The sequence below is a fragment of the Puma concolor genome, chromosome E1 (genome assembly GCF_028749965.1).
Source record: "Puma concolor isolate L17-30 chromosome E1, mPumCon1.1.hap2, whole genome shotgun sequence".
Taxonomy (NCBI): domain Eukaryota; kingdom Metazoa; phylum Chordata; class Mammalia; order Carnivora; family Felidae; genus Puma; species Puma concolor.
Window position 1 is genome coordinate 62651091 of NC_141680.1, and position 9043 is coordinate 62660133.

General features: G+C 59.7%; 2 protein-coding genes across 3 annotated transcripts; one reads left to right on the forward strand and one right to left on the reverse strand.

Annotated features, from left to right (window-relative positions):
- The first annotated feature begins 15 nt into the window (after positions 1-15).
- CCDC137 (coiled-coil domain containing 137) lies at positions 16-5172 on the forward strand. The gene is made up of 6 exons (XM_025927633.2): positions 16-185; positions 548-681; positions 1981-2203; positions 3489-3571; positions 3702-3781; positions 3952-5172. The coding sequence occupies exons 1-6, from the start codon at positions 55-57 to the stop codon at positions 4174-4176; spliced, it is 876 nt and encodes a 291-aa protein (XP_025783418.1). The 5' UTR covers positions 16-54; the 3' UTR covers positions 4177-5172.
- Positions 5173-6629: 1457 nt separating this feature from the next.
- On the reverse strand, positions 6630-9000 carry ARL16 (ARF like GTPase 16). 2 transcript variants are annotated; one of them, XM_025927694.2, is made up of 5 exons: positions 8892-9000; positions 8660-8718; positions 8069-8182; positions 7381-7496; positions 6630-7217 (listed from the first exon to the last, which is right to left on the reverse strand). In XM_025927694.2, the coding sequence occupies exons 1-5, from the start codon at positions 8950-8952 to the stop codon at positions 7025-7027; spliced, it is 543 nt and encodes a 180-aa protein (XP_025783479.1). In that variant the 5' UTR covers positions 8953-9000; the 3' UTR covers positions 6630-7024. The 2 variants fall into 2 exon arrangements, with proteins under 2 accessions (XP_025783479.1, XP_086541718.1); XM_086685592.1 differs by having other exon boundaries at positions 8532-8718; positions 8892-8999.
- Positions 9001-9043: the final 43 nt, after the last annotated feature.

Here is a 9043-nt window from a genome sequence, read left to right on the forward strand (position 1 = left end):
CGGGACTGTGCGGAAGGGCGGAAGTGGCTTTTTCCTGGAGCGCCCGGCGTGCAGATGGCGGGAGCCGGGCGTAGAGGGGCTACTACGGTGGGGACGGCAGGGCCTGGGGGCCCGGGGCGGCCGCAGGGGAGAAAGCAGCAGCTGCCGGGGAAGCAGCGCTCGGCGCCGTGGCCCGGACCGCGCAGGTGGGTCTCTACCCGGCCCCCGCTGTGTCCGTGCCATGGGCGCGACGGGGGACCGGCCAGGTGAGGGAAGGCGTGAGGGTCTCCAGCGTGGAGGCACTAGCCACCGTCCGGGGTGCCGTGTTTGCCATCCTAGTGGAGGTCAGGGACGAGTCCTCCTGGGGCTGTGGGAGCGGCCCTCCACCCCAGCGTCCTGCGAGAACGCAGCGCAGGGACAGTCTGCGGTGAGGATGCCTCCTTGCCTGGCACGCACCCCAGCAGCCAGGTGGCCTGCGAAATTCCCGTCCCAGGCCCGGCTTCAGTTTTCTCTGATTCTGCTTATGCCGAGCTTAAGTCTCGTCTCACCCTCCTGTTCTCCCTCCCAGCAAAGAAAAAAAGAAAGTAAATTGCAAGCCCCAAAACCAGGACGAACAGGAAATCCCTTTCCGGCTCCGAGAGATTATGAGGAGCCGCCAGGAGATGAAAAATCCCATCAGTAACAAAAAGAGAAAGAAAGAAGGTAACGTGCAGGCCCATGCTGGGTGGTAATAAAGCTTTGTGTGTTTGAATCCACTTGCCCTGTTTCAGGCAGAAGAAATCTGCCAGGACCCAGTGGTTTGAGGGTGCAGGAACATGTGGGGCACTAACCAAGGGCTGGTGTCACCAGGGCCAAAGAGGTGGCTGGCAGCAGGTGGTAGTGTGGTTTCAGATGAGGCTCCAGAACAACCCCAAGGGGCCTCCTGTGAGGATTGTGGATTCCCCTCCCAGAAGTAGTGGAGATCCATCAGAAGAGAGATCACTGTGTAACAACTGAGGGGGTGGACACGACAGGCCAGTGAAGCTCTTGCAAGTGAGAAATGGCAGTTTCTCGGATGGGAGTGTGGAAAGGATGATGCAGCGAAGTGGATGTTTTCCGGAGGTTAAGGAGAGAATTGGTCGGACCCCCCTGAGAAACTTACCTTTCCAACCCTCACCCAAGGCCAGGCTGGGCGCCCACCTGTCAGCCTCTGCCAGAAACAGCACTCAGGGCGTTTGAGGGGGATGGAGTCCAGCATGTTCTGTGTATGCAAATGTTTTCCCAAATGTGAGATTGATTTTACAGCAGTGCTGTTCTAGAATTTCTCTGTAAACCTCCTGCTTTTCATTGGGGTTACGTGACTGCCAAAGAGAACGTGAGAGAGGCACGGAAGGGGAGAACGGGAGGAGGCGCGCTGGCCCCAGTGGCAGATGGCACACTTTGAACTGTGCCTTCCTGAGCTGGCCCTCGTTTTCGGTTATTTAAGAGCTACACGCTCACGTACACAGTAAATCAAGCAGTTCTGCGAGGTATGAGGTACGGCATAGCCTGGCTCCCTGTCTCTGAATCCTGCTGTCATCCTTTGAGACAAAGCACCGTTCATCTTCTCAGATGCCTTCCCGAGACAGAGGGTCTGCCTATTTTCACGTGTTAATGGCGGTAAAGCTATGCCTTCATCCCGTGCTTTGCTTGCTGTCCTCGATTTGTGTGATAAAGTCTTCGCACGAACATAGGGTGCTCCCTCAAGCAGCCATGTTTTGATAGACATTTAGGTTATTTCCTGTTCTGTTTTTCAGCCGAGCCGTGGTGGACGTCTTTGACATGGAGCGGTGGGCCATGGGGATCCCATCCGCAAGGGTGCCCGAGCTGGGCATCATGAATCCTCTTTAGCTACTGTGGTTGGGCTGCTCCCACTGGGTCTGGTCTTCCTTCCCCGTGGCCTTGGGCAGAGGCACCAGCACGTGCAGCCAGCCTGGCACCGTCTCCCTCCTGCCCCTCACCCCACGCCCGCTTTGTCCTCAGCCCAGATGGCCTTCAGAAAGACATTGGAGAAGGAAGCGAAGGGAGTGGAGTCGGACATTGCTGTCCCCAAATTCAAGCAGAGGAAGTGGGAGTCTGACGGGGCCTACATCCAGCGTATGGAGCAGGAGGCCCAGCATGTGCTTTTTCTCAGCAAGAACCAGGTGGCCCGGCAGCCTGAGGTGCAGGTGGCTCCCAAGAAGGAGAAATCAGAGCGGAAGAAAGCGTGAGTGGGGGCGGGGTAGGGGCTGGGGTCCCACGACTGTCTCCTGCAGTGTCAGAATGGGGAGCGCAGAAAGAAGTGAAAAGCTGGTCAGTGGGTGAGTGTTCTCTCTACACCCGAGCCTCTTAACCTTGGGGTGCAGGGAGCCTCTAAACCCACGGAACTCTGAAGGCCTAGCTCTGTCTTTGCCTTTCTCTGGAAAAGCATCCAGGGGGCCCAAGAGCCAGATGAGGTCAAGGGCCAGCTGTCCTCCTGGCCAGTTGCAGTAGGGAGGTGGAGAAAAGACAAGGCCCCATGCTCTCTCGGGAGGGCTTGCTGAACACCAGGGGACCATGCCGCCTCTGCCGGAGATCGGTGCTACATGTGGGGTTCCCACGCAGCCCCGGGGTTCCCCTGCCTCTGGCTGGGAGATGCCACGTCATCTCTGAGCGCCTTCAGCTGTGCCATATGCACAAGTTCTGTGACCCCTCTCAGCTCCCGTGTCCTGTCCGCAAAGTAGGGACACCAGCATCTCCAGGGGGGTTCAGGCGGCATCTGGGGCCAGGGGGAGCCCGCTGCCAGGTGCTGCTCCCCTGCCTCCCAGCCCTGGAGTCTGGGAAGGAAGCCATGTGCCACCTCCCTGGGCTTGGGGGCCGGAGCTGGGAGGTGGTTTTGACAAACAAGGGCTTTTCGAGATGTTTCTGCCATAGCTGCGGCTTTTGAGTTGCGTCAGCCCGGGCTTCATCAGCAGTTCCCTCAGCACCTGTGAGTTGGGGATGGTCTGCAGCCTCGTGGGGCTTCCCCGTCTGAGCACTCTTTGTGCTTGTAGTCGGGTCAGGTGACCAGAAGCCCATCACAGGAAACCTGTCCCACGTACCGTCTGGAGCCGCAGCGATGCCCCGGACACAGGGCCGCTTTGTGAGACCCTTTAGACACAGTCGCACAGCTGACACTCGGGGCCGGTCATTCTCTGGGGTGGGGGCCGTTCTGTGTGGTGTAGGGTGTGGGAGCACCATCCCCGGCCTCCACCTGAGGTGCCAGGAGCGCTCCCACCCGCTGTGACAACCCAGAACATCTCTGGATGTTGTCATACGTACCCCGGGGCACCGTCGCCCCCACTGAGAACCACTGACTTGGAACTCTGGGCGCCTGCCGTTCGGAGCCCTCTCTGGCGCACAGCTGTGGGGACACGGTGGCAGCTCACTGGGGCCCACTCTAGAGCACCCTCCCGGGCAGGGTGATCTCCACCTTCGGAATCCAGAGAAATGAGAGTTTAGGAATCTGAACAGCATCGTGCTTTCTTCCCCAGGTTCCAGAAACGGCGACTGGATAGAGTCCGGCAGAGAAGGGAGGAAAAGGCAGCAGAAAGGCTGGAGCAGGAGCTGCTCCGAGGTGGCTCTTCCTGAAGCGACTGCGTTGGCCTCGGGCCCCGCTGTCTTCCCGGGGTCAGCAGAGGGGGGTCAGTGGATGGGGCCGCGGCTGTGTGGGCAGAGGCCTCACTTGTGCTCCTCTGCCCCTGCAGACACAGTGAAGTTTGGCGAGGTTGCCCTGCAGCCCCCAGAGCTGACCGCCCAGCCCAGGATGAGCAGGGGCGGGGGCCAGGTGAGCAGGGGCGGGGGGTGGCCCTGTGTGTCCCCCAGCGCTGCCGGGTCCACGGCCCGCAGACGGAATGCTGCGTTCTCAGCGGGCGTCCAGCTGTCGGACCAACGTGGGCCCTTCCTCATCTCCCTCCTTCCCGAACCTGTGCCTCAACTTCTATCTCTGTTCTTTAGCCTGGGAAGAAATCGCTGATGCTGAGGATGCTTCTGAGCCCTGGTGGTGTGTCCCAGCCTCTGACCGCGTCGCTGGCCCGACAGCGGATCGTCGGGGAGGAGAGAGAGCGGGCTGTGCAGGCCTACCGGGCACTAAAGACACGGCAGCGGCAGGCGGCTCAGTCCCCACGGCCACCCCGTTCACCCCACCCCACTTCCAGGAAGAAGGCAGAGACCTGTCTGTGACGGTGCGACCAGGGCCTCCACACCTGGGTCGGGGAGGACACGTAGATGGCCTGTACACAAGGGTCCTTTCCCTGGAGCACACTGGGACTCCCAGGCCCCCCGTACCAGCTCTCGAGTGTAGAACAGGGCTCCAGGTCTCTGCTCTCTCATTTTTTCCTCCCCGAAGAGGGCTCTTCTGTGACTGACCGTCTGCTGGGCCATCTCCCACAGGGCATTGTCCATCCCAAGTTCCCAGAGACAGACCAGCACCTGTTTGGGACACAGCCAGTCGGGCATCACGCACGGCTTTGTGCTGAACACACAGGTCCAGCCTGAGACAACCCACAGTCACTTCGGGGAGGGCCAGTCCCGTAATTCTGTCCTTAAATGCCGACTAACTGTAGACACTGCAGACTTGGCCAGCCGAGCTGATAACTGGGACCCCGTTGGGTTCAACAGCGCAGCACAGGTGGAAACACAGCCTAGGTGGGGGTGGGCCCAGCACCTCGGCCACCTGGACCCTCTCCTGGTGCCTCGTCCCTGATGCCACACCCCCATGTGGAGTGGGTTTGAGGAGGTCTGTTCCTGGCGTCCCCAAGGACTCGGGAGAGAAGAGCAGGTGTGAAGCAGCTTGACGGCAAGGACAGGACCCTGGCCCCACGACTTTCTTGTAGCTAAAAAGGCTGCGTGAGAATTCCTGCCGAAGGAGGGAGCCCCAGATGTTCTGAGGGTGCTCAGCTGTAGGACTGGGGGGGCGGGGGTTGAGCATTAAGGGGAGGAGTCCTGCTCACATCCCTGTGAAGGCACCTGGCTCCTCCCTCGGGCTCACCAGCCTAGGTGCCTCTGGCTGGCAGAGCTGGGCTGGGACAGCTCAGGAAGTGCTGTCTCCACCTTGGCCAGGGTGGCCCTGCACGACATGGGGGGTGTGTTTCCGTGGGATCCTTTTTTGCCCTTCCCTAAGTTTGTATCCCTTACAACGTTTATTTTCAAATCAAGAAATTTTACATTGAAGCTGTATTTGAGATCAGAGCTGTTACCTTCTCAGGAACGTGTTTCTGTGTGGCAGGGCCCATCCCCTGCATGGGGTGGCAGGGGTGCTGGCTGCCATTACTGTAGGCAGGGGTCCCCCCCAGAGCGCAGCGGGTAGGCAGGGGCAGGACCAGGGGTGAACACAGTCCCTGAGAAATACCCACGTCCCTGGGCTCCTCGCCAAGCACAGCACAAAAGCAGGAAGGTAGAAATGGGTTGTGGTGGGAGGAAATTTGCCTTTCAAAACTGAGTTCACGTGTCAGCTTTGCTCAGGCCTGTCAGTCACCCCCAAACTCACCAACTCGGCTCATGGCTTTGCCGTGAGAGATTACCAGGCCCAAATCTCAGAGATGGACCCTGAGCTGGGGGTCGCCCCTAGAGACAGAACAAAGTGCATGTCCCCTGAGCGCACGGAGCTCTCTGAAGGTGGGAGGTGTGAGGAAAGCCCATTCACCCTGGATGCCAGGTTGTCCGTGACATCCACCAGGACTCGCCCACGGGATGGAGACCACCGCGTCTACAGCCGCACAGTGGGACCCCTGGAGCAGTGGTGCCCTTCCCAGAGAGGAGGGGGTTTGTCGCTTCCATGGGGTGGGGGTCGGGGAGAGACTCAAGCCCAAATTACCCCGCAGTCTATGCAAGAGCCTTTCTGAGGCATCACTCGCAACCCCCGAGCGAACACCCCAGCAGAGTGGCCAACGGGAAACCGTGTGCGGGAGGAGGCCCTGGGCCTGGTGCCCTGCACGCAGGAAGCAAGACAACAGATGCCTGGCATTCTTTCGTGGTCCAGCTAGCCCCTGCTGCCAGCTGAGATGGAGAAAGCCGTTTGTCGGAAACTCAACCACGCCCAGGAGTAGAGGCTTCTTGGCCAACTGCAGTGGGCTGGACGGCGGCCCTAAAGAGGTCTCCCTGCGACCGGGAACATGCAAGTGTCCCCTTACTTCAGAAAAGGGCTTTTGCACACGTAATCGTGGACCTCAAGAGATCATCCTGGATTTAGGGTGGCTTCTAAATCCAGTAACGGGTGTCCCCATAGGGAGCAGCAGCCGTGGGAAGACAGGCAGGGACCCTAGTTCTGTGTGTGACAAGCCAGGTCACGGCAAGAAGTACAGCAGCCGCTGGAAGCCAGGAGAGAGGCAAGGAACGCGCTCTCCCCTCAGAGCCTCCAGCCCTGCTGACATCGATTTCAGCTTTGGCCTCCAGAACTGTCAGCACAAATTTTTGTTTTAAGCCACCAGGTTTGGGCTAATTTGTCACGGAGCCTCTAGGACACGAATACACCAGTAGGTATCCCCCCTCCCCCCCCCCCCACGTGAGCCCCCTCAGCTGAGCACAGCACCCCCTGTGCTCTACCAGGGCCGCTCCCACTCGCACCGACCCGCGGGAGCCCCGTGCCCTCCTCGGGGTGATGTACGTTTGCTGAACGAATGAAGACACTACTCTCGTCCTGACTCCAGACTCAGTTCTTCCTAAGATGACGGCCTCACACAACGGAGGCCACATTGTCGGCATGTGGGAAACTCCACAGGTACAACTTTGTGCCACAGTCCCCAGAGCAAGTCTGGTCCCAGGCGGTGCAAACACCGTCAGGAAAGTAGAGCTCCTTTCCCAATGGGCGGGAAGCACATCCCAGGATGGCGGCAGGACACGCAGCCGCCTGCAAGCCTGTCCTCCTCTCCCAGCCCTGGGGACGACCTTTTCAGAGGCCAGTTACCCATCACCGCCACTCAGGACAGGAGCCCATCTCCTAGGCTCACGTCGGGTCGTCCTGTCCCTGATGAGAACAGATCGCCAGAGGCCAAGCAGTGCGGTTCTCTGCCTCCTCCCCAGAGCCGGCCGGTCACGGTTCTCCTCCTGGCAGTCGCCTGTCAGTTCTGTGGGTGTCCTGGAGCCAGCGCAGCACCTCTGATAAGCCAGTGCCCTTCTGGGCGCTGATTTCGGCCGTGGTGATGTTCTGCTTGGCACAGGCAATGATGTCTGGGAGCCTGATCAATGACTTCATCTCGTCTACGGTCATGTAACAGGGCAGATCGCTAGGGCAAAAGAAGCACCCCGTCACGGCGGGCTGCCACAAGTGCATCCCAAACCCCATGGTACCCCCCACCCCCAAGCCACAAGCCACCGTCCTGGCTCCACTCCAAGGGAGCTCCTTCCAGGACTCGCGGCCGTGCTCTCCTCCAGGAAGACAGACCGTACATCTTATTGAAGAGAATCAAGACGGATGCTTCTGCGAGTTGTTCTGCGGAAAGGAGGCCCAGGAGTTGCACACAGGACGCGGACAGCTGAGTGGGGTTAGCGGCGTCCATCATGAACTGGGGAGGAAGAAAACAGATGGGACCACCCCGTGATGGAGACAGTCCTTCCCAAATCCCCTCCCTGGGGCAGCAAGACCTGGCTCAGGAAGAGCAAAAGGACTTTTAAACAAAGGATGTGGGGGGACAGCAGAAGTTAGGGGAAATGACTTTCATGAGAGCGACCTGATGTCACTTGCTTTCACCTACGTGGAAGTCCCTCTACTCACGTGGTCATCAGTTCTCCCGGGAAGGGTCCTGGAATCTGGGGCACAGGCCTTGCCAGGATGGGACAAGCCCAAGAGATGTGGGATTCAAATACAAACATAAAAACACACCCAGAGGATCAAGGCAGAGAGCAAGCACCAGTTACTGGCAGAGAATAAACGCTCCCCTCAGCAAACCTTGCGTGAGCTTTTATGCCCGCTCTGAAGCAGAAGCATTTAGGGATCAAGCTATTCGGAAAAGGAAGCAACTCGAAGTTCGGTCATGTTTCCTTGCCTTCGCGTAATTGCTCAGGAACCCAAACTTCAGCCTACGCAGAGTGAGGTCCAGCACCAGACAACGCTTAAGTGCAAAGGATTACGACCTACCAGGAGAGAGTGGCAATTTCCAAAGTAGCTGGACCAGATGGGGCCCATACACCCCCCCAGCTCCCGGATGGTAATCTTTCTCTGGACGACGATGTCAGTAAGGTTGGTGCCCACCTGTGGAAAAACTCGAGATGCACAAAGGACACAAGCACTTTCCCATTGGGAACTCCTGGCTAGCAGCTCTCTACACTGTGATCCAAACCCCAAAACGCCCCTTGTCAAGGGCTTAGCCCCTAAAACACAGTCCTACGTAAGGAAGATTAAATTGGGTTCCAACGCCCTAACCCTCAGAGCTGACTGTGGCCGCAGCACCCACACCCATCGGGGGATTCGCCCTCCGAGGCGACCAGAAAAGGCAGTCTCAAGAGTGGTGAGGGGTGGGCGGCTCTGGGCCCCCGTCCCGCACCCACCTCCCCTGCAGCTGTGTCCCAGGAGGCAGTCTCCTTCCCAAGACACCCCTCACCTCCTGAGAGTTGGGTTTAACACAGGGACCGGCCGGACTCCAGCATCCGCTTAGAACAGCCCCAAAGCACTTTGCAAACCGCGAAGGGTACCCCCTTCTCGTAGCCCCGCGAGAGGGCGGGTGCCTACCGTGGGGCGCGTCGGGGGAGCATCGCCCAGGTCGCCCTTCCCATCCCCGGAGCTCAGCTGTGCGCGCGGTCAAGGATCCCCAGAGCCAGGCAGGGAAGGCGGGCGACAGCCGGACCCCGCCCGGGGAAACCCCCCCGTCCCGGCGCCCCCAGCCCCGCCCCCCGGGAGCGCCCCGCCCCCCGGGAGCACCCCGCCCCCCACCCCCGGGCCCTCGCCCGACGCGGAAGGATAGTCTGCAGCCTTTTCACCAACAGCGTTTTCCCGACACCCGAGGCTCCCAGGAGAAGACACATCCCGTCCCCGGACTCCACCCGGCATCCGTAGCCCGCGCAAGTCCCGCCCTTCATCCCGCTTTCATTGGATAGGCCTCACGTCCAAGTTCTT